Genomic DNA, 16,505 nt, shown 5'->3' on the forward strand with positions numbered 1-16,505 from the left:
CACACACACACACACACACTCACTCACTCACTCACTCACTCACTCACTCACTCACTCTCTCAATCAACTCAGTGCTGTGGTGGACAACCTGCTCCTCCTGCTGCTCCTCCTGCTGCTGCTCCTGCTCCTCCTGCTGCTCCTCCTGCCCCTGCTCCTCCTCGTGCTCCTCCTGCTGCTCCTCCTGCCCCTGCTCCTCCTCGTGCTCCTCCTGCTCCTGCTCCTCCTGTTGTGATGCTCTGCTTTGGACTGATGTGATTTCACCAGCAGACGTTAATCCTCTCTAACCCAAACCGACATAATCCAGCAGCCTAACCCTCCTCCTCCTCCTCCTCCTCCTCCTCCTCCTCCCCCTCTTCCCTCTCTCACACCAGTCCCTCCCTCCTTCCCCCGGCCTTCTTCTGGATCTTTAGTCCGCCATCCCAGCGTCCTTCACTCCATCTGTCCGTCAGCAGCACCACCTCAACTGCTGCACCGTCGCACGCTGATTTAACAACACAAAGCTCCTTAACTCTTCACTGCTTTTAGACACTCAATGACACACACACGCACAGACACACACACGCGCACTGGTGGCCATCACAGTGTTAACACACAGCTGGAGTTGTCATGATGCATTAAATCCGGCTGCAACATCTGGGCCTTCAGGAGCCCGCGAGTGTGTGTGTGTGTGTTGGGGTCGGGGGTCACGGTGTCACATCCCCACAGATTAACTCTGATCCCCCAGAAAGAGACGCAAACACAGTTTACATACATGAGAAAACATCACAGCTACATGATTGTGTTACTGAGTTATTGAGTTATTAATAGTGTTGTGTGCAGCTTAATGCACCCATCCAGCCACACACACACACACACACACACACACACACACACACACACACACACACACACACACACACACAGGCTCATCGACAGCACCAGAGGATGATCTCCTGCTAGTCCTCAAACATCTCATCACCCAGTCTGGACCGTCTCTGGGGCTGGTTTCTCAAGGTCAAAGGTCAAGGTCCAAGTTGTCTTCATTTGTACCTGACATTGAACTTGATGTCCAGTCCCAGTTAACATTCACCACACAAATCACAGGACAATCTCACACTCACAACAATGTCCATGATAACACACCAATAAGAATCTTCACCTCTTGGTTGGATGATTCACTTCTGAAGGTTCCACTGAATCACGTTTCTCCATAATGAGTCAAACAGTGAGTTCAATAATTGATTGGTTATTCAGACTCGCTGACACGAGTCACTCCATGAGTCTGAATCATCCTGATAAGCAGGATGGCACCAGCACACTGCCCCCACGAGGCTGAGGCCAGTACTGCAGGCCGCTATCAGGCTGTAGAATTGCACACAGTAATAATCCCAACCACTCTCCCATCCACTCCAATCTCTCACTAAAGTGCAACAAATAAAGGTCTTCTTCTTCTTCTTCACACACTGCTCTGCATGTGACAACATGAGGGAGTAGCGGAAGTGTGATGGCCTCACTTATACTTTATCCTTTAATACACAATATTGTACACAGAGAAGTGACCTCTGAGGTGCTTTTTTAATTATCAATTATCAAATGTTTGTGTTGTCGAGAGAAACACCATCATCTTTGAGTTTCTTTTGTTATTATAATTATTATTATCAGTAATAACAATAATAATGAGAGCAGGCCTTCGCTGTGGCTCAGTCCCGAATTAAAGCTGCAAGCAGCGTTTGCGGGACTGAGCCGCTGTGGCCGACGCCGACCCCCGACGCCTGCAATTGACCCCTGTCCTCTGCCGACGCCCGGCGACATCTGCTGACTCTGAAAGAAGTCTATGCAAATGATGCAGATTTTTCAACTCCAGTTTTGGTTTTGTTTGTTTGTTTTTTGAATGAGGCTGTCAAATGTAAATTATAGGCCTTGATGAGACAAACGTGTGGGTGTTTTAATGACGTCTGTAGCACTTACCTAAAGGAAACTGCAGCTATTTATGTGTGTGTTTGTGGGTTTTTGTCCCATGTCGTTTTGACCTTCCTAGAGGGTGCTAGAGGCATTTTAATTATTGTGGCGGGAGTTTGAGCGATTTTTGGTCAATTTTCAATGTGCGTCGACTTTGGAGGGCCGTGGCATGAAAACGGTTCGAAAATTCCACATTTCTTTTGATGATTCTTTGTAATGAAGGTCCAGTCTATGTCATAATGTCGGGCGACAAAAGTTAGAGCTTACGAAATGTCAGGCTTGAAGAGAAGAACTTGTGGAATTTTTTCCCCATATTTTTTCGACCATCCCAGTGGAAACTAGGGCCATTTCAAATTTTTGGACGGCATTTTCTACCTATGTGGCAGATTTAATTCACATATTTTGTATGGTAAGGGGGTCAAAATGGTGACCCCCATCGCTGAGGCTCAGTCCCGAATAATAATAAAAAAATGCATATATCACAACTGTGACCAAACACTGTGTGCGTCACACTGTCACTGTTGAAAAGAATTACTGATGTCAATATTTATTTTTCTCTGTTCTGTAAACATGCTGAACTTTGACCCCAAAGCCAAGGTTCTCTCAAATAATCCCCCTCTAAAATATCATTTCCTTTTACATTGAACGACACAACAGCTGAAAAAACTTCAAGCAACAACTACAACAAATAATAATTGAATAACTTACATAACAGAATAACAGAATTTGCATCTTTTAAACCCCTTTAAAAAAAAAACAATAGTAACCAGAGTGTTTTTCCAATGTGAGCAGGAAAAAGTTCCAAAATTTGTGTCCAAATGTAGGGAGTAAAAGTTAAAAGTCAGAAAGAAATACTCAAGTGAAGTACAGATACTTGTAAAATTGTCTTAACAACAGAGACAAAGTATTTGTACTTTGATACCTGCCACATGGATGCCTGTTCTTGTCTTGGCCTGATGGCTGCGCTAGAGAGCTGGAGTTTGATGGTGTGATGAAGAGTCACTGAACACATCCACAAGCTGAGAGCTGGTGGACGCGGTTCAAAAGTACACCTGTTGCGTTTAATGTGTTGTTTGTGAGCTTCTCTTGAAAATCTCTGACAATAATCGTCAGAATAAATCATGATTTTCTGAAGAAAATAAAAGAGAGGCTACGATCGCAATTATGAAGTCATGATAAACATTCTGATGACAGTGGAGCTCATTTATGACGCTGGAAACTGTGTGTGTGTGTGTGTGTGTGTGTGTGTGTGTGTGTGTGTGTGTTGCTTATGGGCGTGCCAGTGAGAGTGAGTTGTACTGTGGACTGTGGCCTTTGTCTTCATAAAATTAGGAGCGGCAGAAGCAGAAAGAGAAGTCCGAGTTGTTTATTGTCAGGCTCCATTTTGAGGCGTTGCAGCAGCAGCAGCAGCAGTAACAGCAGCAGGTGAGTGGTCACTGAGTCAAGAACACATGAGATGTGATCTCAGTCAAGGGGTCGAGGGTGGGACTGGTGGAGATCGCTGAAGTCCCGATTCATTTTTTCTCAATGGGTGAGGGCGTTTGCTGACATCCTGTATCAGTTCATTATGGGATGGGTCTTTATGTTGGCAAATATGGGACAATCCCGTATTCTATGGGACGGTTGGCAACCCTACGGTGTGTCTGCTGGATCCCACTGGGAACTCAGTGTTTCTTCCTGTTCTCTCTGTCTGAAGTGGAACTCACTGGGTTCTCAGCTCACTGTCACTCTTGATGTTTCACCTCAGACTGACTCCAGGACTCAAGATGAGTCTTCCAGTGGAGCAAGAGGAGGACAGAGCAAAGTCTTCAGGGTCCAGTGGGGTGTCTCTAAAGAGTGGCAGGTCCATGTTTAAACCTCCACTCTCCAGTAATGAACCTGGAGCCTCTGGAACACAGTAAGGAACCAGGCTACCTGTATTATATGATGAATAGACAGACACTATTAGTCTGATTTAAAAATCTATTATTGGACCAGAATATTGAAACAGACTTCATGGAAAAATTATTTTTATTTGCAGAGTTGTTTCCAAGACACAGAGACCGCAGTCTCCAGGGTCCAGTGGGGTGTCTCTGAAGAGTGACTGGTCTATGGGTTCACTTCCACTCTTCAGTAATGAACCTGGAGCCTCTGGAAGACAGTAAGAACACTAATGTCCTTGTTTCTCAGTCTAATTCTAGTTTGATTTGACAGTGATAAATTCCTCAGAAGGTGAAAAGGTGTCAGATGTTGTGGTCAGTGGTCAAGAGAAGAACTCAACTCCACTGAGATGAATTTCAATCCAAAGTTCAGTGCAATGTGACTCCACTGTCTCTGTCTGCTGAGAAACAAAGGGGCAGTTTCACAGAGCCACTGCTCAACCAAAGCCCACCAGGTGTCAACCACACCAGATAGAAAATATACATTTGATAGATGATTGTACAGGTGAGATGTTCTTCCTGCTGTGGCATCACTGCCTGACGCACCTCCGCCGGTGCCATTAGGTCAGCTGCAGGGTCGTCAGCTGGAGACCGCCGTTCACTGATGTTTCGCCCCCTATACCAGTACACCTCCCGGCGGGGGGGCCAGTGGCTTGTTGGGGACGTCTCCCCGCCACCCCCTGTCGCTGCCTTTACCGTGGTGTTGATCCCCACCCGCTATCCCTCCTCCAGAGCCATAGCCAGTAGCTTGATCTTTCTGCCTCTTCTCCCAGCTCCTTCACGGCTCTTCGCAGATTTGCTCCTGCTACGCCTACATCCCGGAGCAGCTGGACTGCTGATCTGCCGACAAAGCCCCGGCACCCAACTTCCACCGGGTGAATCCTGGCTTTCCACCCAGCCTCTTGGCACTCCGCTGCCAGTTCAGTGTACTTGAGGTACTTCCTCTCGTGTGCTGCAGTCAATACCCTCTTCCCAGGGGATGGTGAGCTCGATTAGGAGGACCCTTTTTTCCACCGACGACCACATGACGATGTCTGGCCGGAGAGTAGTTGTTAGGATCTCTCTTGGGAAGACCAGCTGCTTTTTGAGGTCTACCATCATCTGCCATTCTTTCCCCGGGGTGAGGGTGCTGCTCCTCTTCTGCGTAGGAGGCTGGGGTGTGCTGCCAGGCTTCACAAACCCGGTCACGGCTGGCTTTGTCACTGCCGGTGCACGGTTTGCTGCTACCCTCCCACTCTCCAGGACCTCTGCCAGCTTGGCCAAGACTTGGTCATGGCGCCACCTAAAGCATCCCTGGGTCAGCGCCGCCTTACAACCTGACAGCATATGCTGGAGGTTTGCCTTGGCGCTGCCACACAGAGGACAGCTCACTTCCTCTCCAAACCATTGGGAGAGGTTCCGGGGGCATGGGAAAGTATTGTAGGTCGCTTTCAACAGGAAGCTAAGCCTGGCTTGTGGCATCCTCCAGATGGTGATGTGATGTGCCTGTCTACAGTGGCTTCCCATCGTGTCCATGCCCCTTGGCTGCCCTGGGCTGGTAGCACCACACTTTATGCTTCCCGGGCAGGTGGCTCTGTTCGATCTTCGCCAGCCCCTCCGCCAGCTGTTGCTTGGCTTGTTTCCCCATTTCCTTGTCAGTCAAGTCGGCGGTGTATTGTCTTCCCAGACTTCTTAATGGTTTCTCGTCCAGCCGTGGGATGTGCTCCCTCCCAGCGACAAAGGTGGTCCGGGTTTGTGGTACACCCTTCCTCATTGAGAGACTTCTTGATTTTCCCGCCTTGATCTTCATCCTTGCCCATGTGAGGAGTTTGTCAAGGCGCTTGAGGAGCCTGATCGTACATGGAGCCGTTTGCAGAATGCTTGTCACGTCGTCCATATAGCTCCTCAATGGTGGAAGCCTCTCGTCTGAAGGTAGCTTGATACCCCCGACTACCTGCCTGGCCCCTCTGAGGATCACTTCGAAGGTAATCACAAACGGGATAGGAGAGCTGGCACATCCCATGGCGATTCCGCGCTCCAGTCGTTGCCATTCTGTCGTGTAGTCCTTCAGAGTGAAGCACATGTGCAGGTTGCTGAAGTATCTGCCAATGATGTTCTGTATACAACCCGGGACGTGGAAGAAACTCTGATAGATTAATATGTGGTCTAATAATATATTAGATGATGTGACAAGACCAGCCTAGAAAACAGCTACAAATCGATTATAGGCGCAACTTCGTGGTTGAAAATATAGTCATTAATGGTTGCACTTTATTCTTTGTGGGTCAAATTGTTTTATTGTGACTGTAGTGGCCATTTGTCCCTTTCTTTGCTCTATCTTTAAAGTTCAAACTGATCTAATAAAATCAAATCAATCAAAATCAAATCAAACATCCACTATACTGAGGCACTGAGGAAGTAAATTCACACAGGGATGCAACAGAGTCCATTGTCCAGACAAAGAATTGCATTTCTTTGTCGATTTATTTTTTTACTTGAAACAAAAATGAACCAAAAAATGGCTGCTGCTGCTGCCTTTCTGGCCCTGGTAAAAAAACCATGACCCTTCTCAGTGCTGCCCCCTATGCTTCCACACCCAAAGATAGAAAACCCAGTGCCCCAGAGCTGCAAAATACCTTAAAAAATGAAATAATTAATAAGCATTCACATTAACTCAAATAATTTGTAATATTATGATCAAACTAAAGATATAATTATCAAGCCAAACAAACAAAATAATTAAATATAACAAAAATGATGAGTCGCTCCAACAGTGAAGCTGCATGAAGGGATTGAATTTAGAAAACAGAGCAAAAGACAAGAAGTGATTTGTGAAGAGCCCACTAGGAGGCCAGCAGGCTGTCAGTTAGTGTTGATGGAGACAATGATTCCATCCAACTAATGATGGTGTCAGAAAAACAGGCGACAAGTGATGGACACCAACAACTGATCCAATTAGTCAAAGCCAAAGTGTCTCCACAGGAAGACGGAGGGGAGTCCTGGTGGTGAGGAGCAGCAGCAGCAGCAGGAGCAGCAGCAGCAGCAGCAGCAGTCGTCCTCTGCTGTGTCTCAGGGTGGAGCAGGACTTCAAACTACCAACCACCCTGTCAGGACGTCTCACAGTAAGAGTGTCCACCTGCACATCATCTCACTGTCACTGCAGAGGGACCATAGACTGACTGCAAACACAGTCGCTCATGGAGCTTTATTGACACAATTAGAATCTTGAATTAAAATGACAATTCTGGCCTCATGGCAACTTCATTGTTTCTTCTCCAACCTTTTCTCTGCTCCAGTTGGTGATGGTCTGCAGGAGCTTCTACAGCAGCAGAAGATCAGTCTGGAGAGGAGATGTGAACGAGTGACTGAAGGTGAAGAAGCAGGAAGTCAAACCCTCCTCAACAGCATCTACACTGAGCTCTACATCACGGAGGGATTGAGTGAGGAGGTCAACAGAAAGCATGAGGTCAGGCAGCTGGAGACCAAGAAGAACAAGAAGACCAAGAAGAGCCTCCATGACCGTCCAATCAGGTGCAGCCAGATCTTTGAAGCCTCACCTGAGCAGCAGGGACTCAGAGTCAGAGTGGTGCTGACCAACGGCGTCGCTGGGGTTGGTAAAACCTTCTCAGTGCAGAAGTTCACTCTGGACTGGGCCCAGGCCCTGGAGAACCAGGACCTTCATCTGGTGGTTCCTCTCTCATTCCGGGAGCTAAACTTGGTCAAAGAGCAGCACTACAGTCTTCTGGAGCTGCTCCATGTTTTCCATCCAACGTTAGAGAAGCTCACAGCAGAGCAGCTGCATGTCTGCAAGCTTCTCTTCATCTTGGACGGTCTGGATGAAAGCAGACTGGCTCTGGACTTTGAGAAGAACCAGGTGGTGACTGACGTCACTCAGAAGAAGTCAGTCAGCGTCCTGCTAACAAACCTGATCAGAGGAGATCTGCTTCCCTCGGCTCTTCTGTGGATAACTTCCAGACCTGCAGCAGCCAATCAGATCCCTCCGTCATGTGTGGACAGGCTGACAGAAGTACGAGGCTTCACCGATGACCAGAAGGAGGAGTATTTCAGGAGGAGGTTCAGAGATAGAGAAGATGTGTCCAGCAGGATCATCTCCCACATCAAGGCCTCCAGGAGCCTCCACATCATGTGTCAGATCCCGGTCTTCTGCTGGATCACTGGCACAGTTCTGGAGAGCATGTTGAGCTCAGAGCAGACAGGAGAGCTGCCCAAGACCCTGACTGACATGTACTCACACTTCCTGCTGGTCCAGACCAAGAGGAAGCAGCACAAGTATGGAGGAGGTCCACAGGAGCTGACGAAGGCTGACAGGGAGCTTCTTCTGAAGTTGGGCCAGCTGGCATTTGAATATCTGGAGAGTGGAAACATCATGTTTTACAGTGAAGACCTGGAGAAGTGTGGTCTCAGTGTGACTGACGCCTCTGTGTACTCAGGAGTTTGTACAGAGATCTTCAGAAGAGAGAGTGTGATCTTCCACAAAACCGTCTACTGCTTCGTTCATCTGAGTGTCCAGGAGTTTCTGGCTGCAGTCTTCATCTTCCACTGTTTCACCAACAGGAACAAACAGGTTCTTCAGGATTTCCTCCAAAATGTAAAACCATGGCCATTAGATAAACTGTCAAACCTGTTTAGAAAAGAAGGTGACCAAACCTTGGACACCTTTCTGAAGAGGATGATGGAAAAATCCCTGCAGAGTCCAAACGGTCACCTGGACTTGTTTGTTCGCTTTCTCCATGGACTCAGTCTGGAATCCAACCAGAGACTCTTAGGAGGCCTGCTGGGTCTCACTGACAACCATCCTGGAACCTCAGAGAAGGTCATCAACAACCTGAAGGAGATGAACACTGGTGATGTTTCTCCTGACAGAAGCATCAACATCTTCCACTGTCTGCTGGAGGTGAAGGATCAGTCAGTGCATCAGGAGGTCCAAGAGTTCCTGCAGTCAGAGAACAGATCAAAGAAGGAACTCTCAGTGTTGCAGTGTTCAGCTCTGGCCTATGTGCTGCAGATGTCAGAGGAGGTTCTGGAGGAGTTGAACCTCAGCAAGTACAAGACAACCATGGTGGGAAGATTGAGACTGATTCCAGCTGTGAGGAACTGCAGGAAGGCTGTGATACAATTAGGGTACGTAAACAGTGTGTGTGTGTGTGTGTGTGTGTGTGTGTGTGTGTGTGTGTGTATGTGTATGTGTGTGTGTGTGTGTGTGTGTGTGTGTGTGTGTGTGTGTGTGCGTGTGTGTGTGTGTGTGTGTGTGTGCTCTTGGTGTTAGCCACCCTGCTATATCAGCAGCACCTCCAGTCACAGGGTGGATCAACATCAGCAGGTCCACTTGTGGCTGCAGGTCTCCAAGAAAACAATGAGGGAAACACTGAGTGACTTTTAGCAGGAGGCTGTCAACACAGGGCTAACTCAGCTGCTTTGTGGTGGATGGTGAGTGGAGTGAAGCTGCTCCACTGGAGTCCAGGATGGAGATGAAGATGTGACAGTGGCAGAATGAGGAGCTTTGATCAGCGTGAAGGATTCATGCAGACAGTCAATCAACACAATCAACACATTGAACACACAAACACATCACATCCTTCCTTCATTTGGCAGCAGACAATAAAACAGCAGTTGGATCAAAGATGCAGTGCAGTCCAAAGAGACGCCAGTGAAGGAACCCTGATCCAGTGGAGCTACAAGCTGCAGTGACTTTACACACAACTGAGCATCATGTTGAGTTGAAGCAGCACTGAGTTCCCTGGTTGAGGAGACTGCAGTGGAGACACTGAGGACCTGCTGATGAAGATGATGATGATGATTGTAGCATGTACAATAACTAAAATTTGTGTGATCAGAAGATTAGATTTCTAGAAACACCAGTGGAGGGAATGTATGAATTGACCAGTTTTTAGATGTAGCGTCGTTAAAAAGTTAAGGTTAGGTAACAGCAGAGTGATGGTGCAGATTGTGACGTCATTGCACTCCACATCATAACATAGTCAACACACAGTGGGGAGCAGTACAGCAGCGATCAGACAACTTACATTAATAGCAGCAGGGCTATGGTGACAAACAACTCAGCAGTTCAGGAGATCAGCTGTTTCACAATCCCACTGTCTCAAGAAATTAGAGATCAGCCAGCAAGTGGCCCACTCTAAAATCTAGAATGGACAGAAACCGAGCTGGACATGGAGTTCTGAAAACTTGAAGAAGTTGGAATATTGTACATTACCATGCTGTGACTCAGTCCACACCACACGTCTATCGTGCTTTGCCACACACACAGCTGCACTGATTAGCACTATCACATCCATACTGTACACAAATAGACCCTGGTTACACAATGATGATGATGATGATGATGATGACAATGACGATGACGGTGACGGTGACGATGATGATGATGATGATGATGATGATGATGATGATGATGATGGAAGCAGCTGATCAGATGTTAAAGAGTCTTGAGTCACTTTCACAGTCAACAGAGTCTCGCATGTCGACCACAACTTAACTTCTCTCTCTGCTCTCCTACATTGCAGATATGACACTGAACTCCCAGAGGTTCAGTGTGCAGTGGTGTCGTCAGCTCTGCAGTCCAGCCCCTCCCACCTCACACTGCTGGACCTGAGTTCCACCATCCTGAAGGATCCTGGAGTGAAGCTGCTCTGTGCTGGACTGCAGAGTCCAAACTGCAGACTGGAAGTTCTCAGGTCAGTTCCTGCTTTCTACTGGTGGACAGTGTGTGTCAGCAGATGACAACTGGTGTGTAACGCTGCTCAGTGTGAAGACTTTCAAGCAGATATTAAAGACTCATCTAGACAAAGTGGATGTTGTTGATATTTTCATGTCAACAATCTGCAGCCAGAAAAGACTTTGGATGGTGGAAGAAAGTGTGGAAAATATCTCCAGTCACTTTGGAGCTCAATGGAAGTTGTTGATTGGTGATGAAGGTCACATGACTGAGCAGAAGATCCTGTGAAGAAATATTAGAGGCAGATTAATAGTGCAGCAGTATTTCTTCATCTTGTCCTTTGAATGTGTTTGACTTGTATCGACACTCTGATGACTGAAAACAGCCACAAGAACACAAAGGACTCACTGATTATTTTGCATCTTCACTGCTGATTGGCTGCACACTGACTGACACACTGCTGTTGTTATTGTGTTGACAACACACTGGCACAATGACTCGCTTTAGGAAATGACTCAGTGATCCGAACAGCTGCACATCTGGATCATCAACAGGGAGAAATGACTCTTAATATGACATTTACACCATGGAAGAAATCAAATATTGATTCTTTATTCAGGTTGGAGAGGTGCAGGTTGTCAGAGCTCAGCTGTGATTGGCTGCTCTCAGCTCTGAAGTCCAACCCCTCCCACCTCAGACACCTGGACCTGGGTAGGAACCACCAGCTGCAATGTTCATCAGTGAATGAGCTGAGTGGTTTTCTGCAGAGTCCAGACTGTAAACTGGAGACTCTGAGGTCAGTTCACCCTCTTCACTCTACAACTTCTATCACTCTTGTTGATTGTTGTCATGATTTTCACTTCACTGCTGTTGGAAATTCAGTTTACAGACACTTTGTTTCCATTAGGAATGTGTAAACTGGCTTTACTGTAAAGTACACACACACACACACACACACACACACTGTGACGTTCACTCTCCATCATTACAAAACAGAAAGTTCACGTTTGAAGTTAAAACAGGTCATCAGTGGTCATGTGACCAAACATCATTTACACACACATTAGTTTTGGATTGAGGATTTAATTTCAAGGTGACATTTTCTGTAGTTGCAGAATCTGAAGTCGACATTTCACTTTGACGATCAGAGTGATGACACCCTGGAAACACTCTCCATCATTATAAACTCTCCATCACTATAAACTCTCCATCATTTATTCTCTATTCAGGTTGAGGAAGTGCAGTTTGTTACAGCTCAGCTGTTATTTGCTGCTCTCTGCTCTGAAATCCAACCCCTCCCACCTCAGACACCTGGACCTGAGGGAGAACCAGCTGAAGGATACAGGAGTGAAGATGCTGAGTGGTTTTCTGCAGAGTCCAGACTGTAAACTGGAGACTCTGAGGTCAGTACTGGTTTGGAACCAGTGGATGATGGTTTCAGCACCAAACACAGTTCATCACACATGTTGAATACACATTGGACTGAAGGTTGATTCATATCAAAATTACATCCAGAAATATGAAAACTTCACATTTGAAGTTAAAACAGTGGTCATGTGACCAAACATCATTTACACACACATTAGTTTTGGACTGAGGATTTAATTCCAAGGTGATATTTTTGATTGTTGCAGATTCTGAAGTCGACATTTCACTTTGATGTTCAGAGTGATGACAGCCTGGAAAACCTCTCCATCATTATAAACTCTCCATCATTTATTCTCTATTCAGGCTGGAGGGCTGCAGGTTGTCAAAGCTCAGCTGTGATTGGCTGCTCTCAGTTCTGAAGTCCAACCCCTCCCACCTCAGATACCTGGACCTGAGTAGGAACCAGCTGCAGGATTCATCAGTGAAGGAGCTGAGTGGTTTTCTGCAGAGTCCAGACTGTAAACTGGAGACTCTGAGGTCAGTTCACCCTCTTCACTCTACAATTTATATCACTCTTGTTGTTGTTGGCATGGTTTTCATTTCACTGGTGTTGGAAATTCAGTTTACAGACACTTTCCATTAGGAATGTGTAAACTGTTTTTTACTGTAAATCACACACACACAACTGTGACTTTCACTCTCGATCATTATAAACTCTCCATCATTTCTTCTCTATTCAGGTTGGAGGGCTGCAGTTTGTCAAACCTCAGCTGTGATTGGTTGCTCTCAGCTCTGAAGTCCAACCCCTCCCACCTCAGACACCTGGACCTGAGTGATAACAACCAGCTGAAGGATTCAGGAGTGGAGGTGCTGAGTGGTTTTCTACAGAGTCCAGACTGTAAACTGGAGGTTCTGTGGTCAGTACTGGTTTGGAACCAGTGGATAATGGTTTCAGCACCAAACACACTTCATCACACATGTTGAATAAACATTGAATTGAAGGTTTATTCATATCAGAATGACATCCAGAAATATGAAAAATTCATTCAGTTCATGTTTCAAGAAAAAAAGAAAAAACAGGTCATCAGTGGTCATGTGACCAAACATCATTTACACATTTAGTCATTTTGGACTGAGGATTTAATTTCAAGGTGACATTTTCTATTGTTGCAGATTCTGAAGTCGACATTTCACTTTGATGTTCAGAGCGATGACACCCTGGAAAAACTCTCCATCATTTCTTCTCTATTCAGGTTGAGGAGCTGCAGTTTCTCAAAGATCAGCTGTGATTGGCTGCTCTCAGCTCTGAAGTCCAACCCCTCCCACCTCAGACACCTGGACCTGAGTTACAACCAGATAAAGGAATCATCAGTGAAGCCATTGATGGATCTTGTCCACAGCAGAGACTATCAACTGGAGAGTGTGAGGTCAGTACTGGTTTGGAACCAGTGGATGATGGTTCCAGCACCAAAGCCAGTTGATCCCACAGCAGAGGCCCAGTGTTCCCAGTCACAGTGTGAGAGGAGGATGGTGACGTCCAGCTGCTCCTCATTCATCCAACATCTGCTGCCAAACTGCTTCTTCTCTCAGTTCACCACTCAATTATTGATCAGTTCATCTTCATCAGGCCTCAGTATCAGTCCAACACTCCATGGTCACATGACCTTCATATGTTCCACACTTGACATGTGACTGAGAGTCTGCTTCTTCTCACCAGTCACTCCACCATCTCCATCAACAGTCAACGTCTCTGTGATGATGCGTTCAAGGACCGTGAGTCCTGAATCCTGCTGTCTCTTCTTCTCTCTTCAGCTGGAGGTGAGCTCCATCTAGTGGTGGGTGACAGAACTACAACCAGTGGAGCTAAAAGGCAAGCTGGATGACCTTTGACCCCAGTGGAACCTGGTGGCTGGCGGACTGCTTCTCCCTACAAACTGCTGTGGTTACTGGGAGAGACTTCCCAGAAGCCACTGGTGGAGCTGAATCCTCAGTGGAAGAAGCAGGACTTGGAGCAGCTGGTCAGTGATGGCAGCAGCAACACAACCACTGCTTCTGCTCTCATCTTCCACGGCTGGAACATCTCAGCATGAAGGTCTCACACATCAACAACACACTGATCTGCTCTCACTTCAGAGTTCTCCATCCAACTCTACTTGGTTTCTCAGGTGAAGCACAAAGATGAATTTGTCGAAGTCTGACAGCGTTGTGAAGGTTGTGTAGTTGATATCACACCTTTTTTTTTGGGGTGAAAAATACTTTTTTGAGATTTTATTTCTGGTTTATGAGCCTAAATAAATAAATCAGATATAATATGTTGTTTCATGTGAAACAGACAAAGTGATTCACGACAACAACTGTGATTGGGACTCAAATCATTATTGAATTATAAGAAAAAAGAAGTTTCTCTCAAAAAATAATTCATTTTTTTTTATCCTTGAGAGATGTTTTTGTGGAGATCTGAGAAGATCGTCAATGAATCAGAAAGAAACCAGATCATTTATTTTGCTCTTCTCTGTCTCAGGTCTTTTCTGGCAACACATCTGTTTGTTCATTTCTCAAAACATTCATTCAAATTTTCCTCCTATTGATATGATCAGAATCAACCAATTCTTTCTTTTTTCTTTTTTTTGTTTTTAAAACTGAGTTCAAACATTGTATTTCAAGGATTCATTATTCATTATAAAAATAAATCCATTTCTGCTGTTTGAACATTTTCATTGTATATCTTTTAAAGTCTTTTCATGGGGATTCTCCATACATAAATAACTGGTTAGAAGTGTTTGCTCAATAGGCCACACCCACTTCTCCATTAGGTCTCAACATAAACCAAATAAATAAATCTAAATCAATCTCACTCTTACAAACAATTCAGTTCAAATAGAATTGTGCTCCATAAAAGCAATCATGCTTTATAATTAATCCGTAGCAAATCAAACAGTCTGGCTAGAAGGTAGATAGAACATCAAACCAGGGTCTTCATTACAACCTCTATTACTCTCCAAATAATTCACTCCAATAGAACTGCACTTGTCCTTATCTCATATTACATCAGATCACAAGGACAAAACAACAGACAACGATCCAACTCATCCAACCACACACGCCTTCACTGCAAAGGATTCTGGGAATCTCCCTGCAAAGGTACAACCATGACCAGTGGTCGGTGGGGGGCTGGAAAACACAGCCGAGGCACAATCCAAGTTGGATGAATTCATCAAGTTCTGTGATGAAGCCAAAGAATGTCATGAGTCACTGGTGAAACTACCACTAACTGAAGATGGACTTGGAAGACAAAATCAATCAATCAATCAATCAATCAACCTTTATTTGTACAGCGCTAAATCACAGTCATCAGCGTCTCAAAGCGCTGTGTTCAATCGAGGAAAACCAAGTGAGCCACCAGACCAGCAGGGGGCGACAGACAGAATCAAGCATGTTATTAGGATGAGCTCCAAGACTTTTCAATGAGTATTAAACCTCCATAATCATTTACAACTTCAAGATCATCACTCCATTTCTTTGAACATAGTTTATACCAGGGGTGTCCAAACTTTTTTCACTGAGGGCCACATACATAAAAATATAGGAGGCGATGGGCCACTTACTAGAAATGAGGTATATAGCCTTAACTTTAGTGTATTAAAGTTAGAAAAATCAATTAAAAGCGGTCAAATATGTTATATTGTTGAATATAATTAAAGACAAAACTGCCTTCATCACAGCTTTCCATAAATGGATCTTTATTGATTTATTCAGAAAAAGCTTTGGTAGCTCATTCTCAGAACAGCAGCCTCAGATTTCTTCTAAAGGTGCCTACACACTGAACGCGTCAAGCGCAGGGTGGCGTCAGTGCAGCCATTCATTGTGTATGTGCGACGTTGGCGCAAGAGCGCAACACCGCGCAGAGAGCAGAGTGTCGCGCAAAGGTGCCGTTTGACGCCTTGACGCCTTGACGCTCGATTTAAGATTTTTTAAATCGAGCGTCTACGCGCTGTGACGACATCTAGGCGCGGCCAATAGGAGAGCAGCCAGCTCCGGGGGAGAAAGTGTCCAGATGCACAGCACGGCACCAGTTGTTAAATATGTGTTAAAACTTCTCTACATCGAACTGTGCTTGACAATATATGAACATATCCAGGTCGGGACATTATCGCGCATTATCCACCGCAGTTATTCAAGCCTCCGGTGCCACCTGAATGCAAAACACGTAGCACCTAGTACGAGCACCGGAGGTAACGAGAACGTCAGAGCGCCGAAACCAAGCAGAGTCGCCAACCATATGCATATTTTTAAGCTAGTCTTGAGTCCCAGAACTCTGTGTCATATCAAATGTTACACTCGGGACACTGCGAGACAAGTTTTCCCTTTGTTTTTCCTCACTACTGCTCTATCGCGAACTGGCGCCCTGCTCTGCATCGGGCCACTTTTTTCAGAACCGGCTGCTCTCCTATTGGATGCGCCGAGGTGTCGTCACAGGGCGTTGACGCCAGGTCTGCGCCTGCTTGCGCCTACTTGCGCCATACCGCGCATCAGACCGCGTCAAAAACGCGTTCAGTGTGTAGGCACCTTTAGACAGAAGATTTACAGTACAGAGAAAAAACAATAAA

At 45.8% G+C, this 16,505-nt stretch overlaps 1 protein-coding gene across 3 annotated transcripts; it reads left to right on the forward strand.

Annotated features, from left to right (window-relative positions):
• Positions 1-3,581: 3,581 nt before the first annotated feature.
• Positions 3,582-13,710, forward strand: LOC142891115 (NLR family CARD domain-containing protein 3-like). Of its 3 annotated transcripts, XM_076030470.1 has the most exons (9): positions 3,582-3,835; positions 3,959-4,078; positions 6,819-6,964; positions 7,133-8,978; positions 10,379-10,549; positions 11,760-11,933; positions 12,262-12,435; positions 12,639-12,815; positions 13,152-13,710. In XM_076030470.1, exons 1-9 carry the CDS (start codon positions 3,672-3,674, stop codon positions 13,588-13,590), a joined length of 3,411 nt encoding a protein of 1,136 aa, XP_075886585.1. In that variant the 5' UTR covers positions 3,582-3,671; the 3' UTR covers positions 13,591-13,710. The 3 variants fall into 3 exon arrangements, with proteins under 3 accessions (XP_075886585.1, XP_075886583.1, XP_075886584.1); XM_076030468.1 differs by lacking the exon at positions 11,760-11,933 and having other exon boundaries at positions 3,586-3,835; positions 6,819-6,958; positions 13,326-13,707; XM_076030469.1 differs by lacking the exons at positions 11,760-11,933; positions 12,262-12,435; positions 12,639-12,815 and having other exon boundaries at positions 3,586-3,835; positions 13,152-13,707.
• The last annotated feature ends 2,795 nt before the right edge of the window (positions 13,711-16,505 follow it).

This window comes from Nelusetta ayraudi, unplaced genomic scaffold (genome assembly GCF_046127955.1).
Source record: "Nelusetta ayraudi isolate G7.1 ecotype Tasmania unplaced genomic scaffold, CSIRO-AGI_Nayr_v1 ptg000028l, whole genome shotgun sequence".
Classification (NCBI taxonomy): Eukaryota; Metazoa; Chordata; class Actinopteri; order Tetraodontiformes; family Monacanthidae; genus Nelusetta; species Nelusetta ayraudi.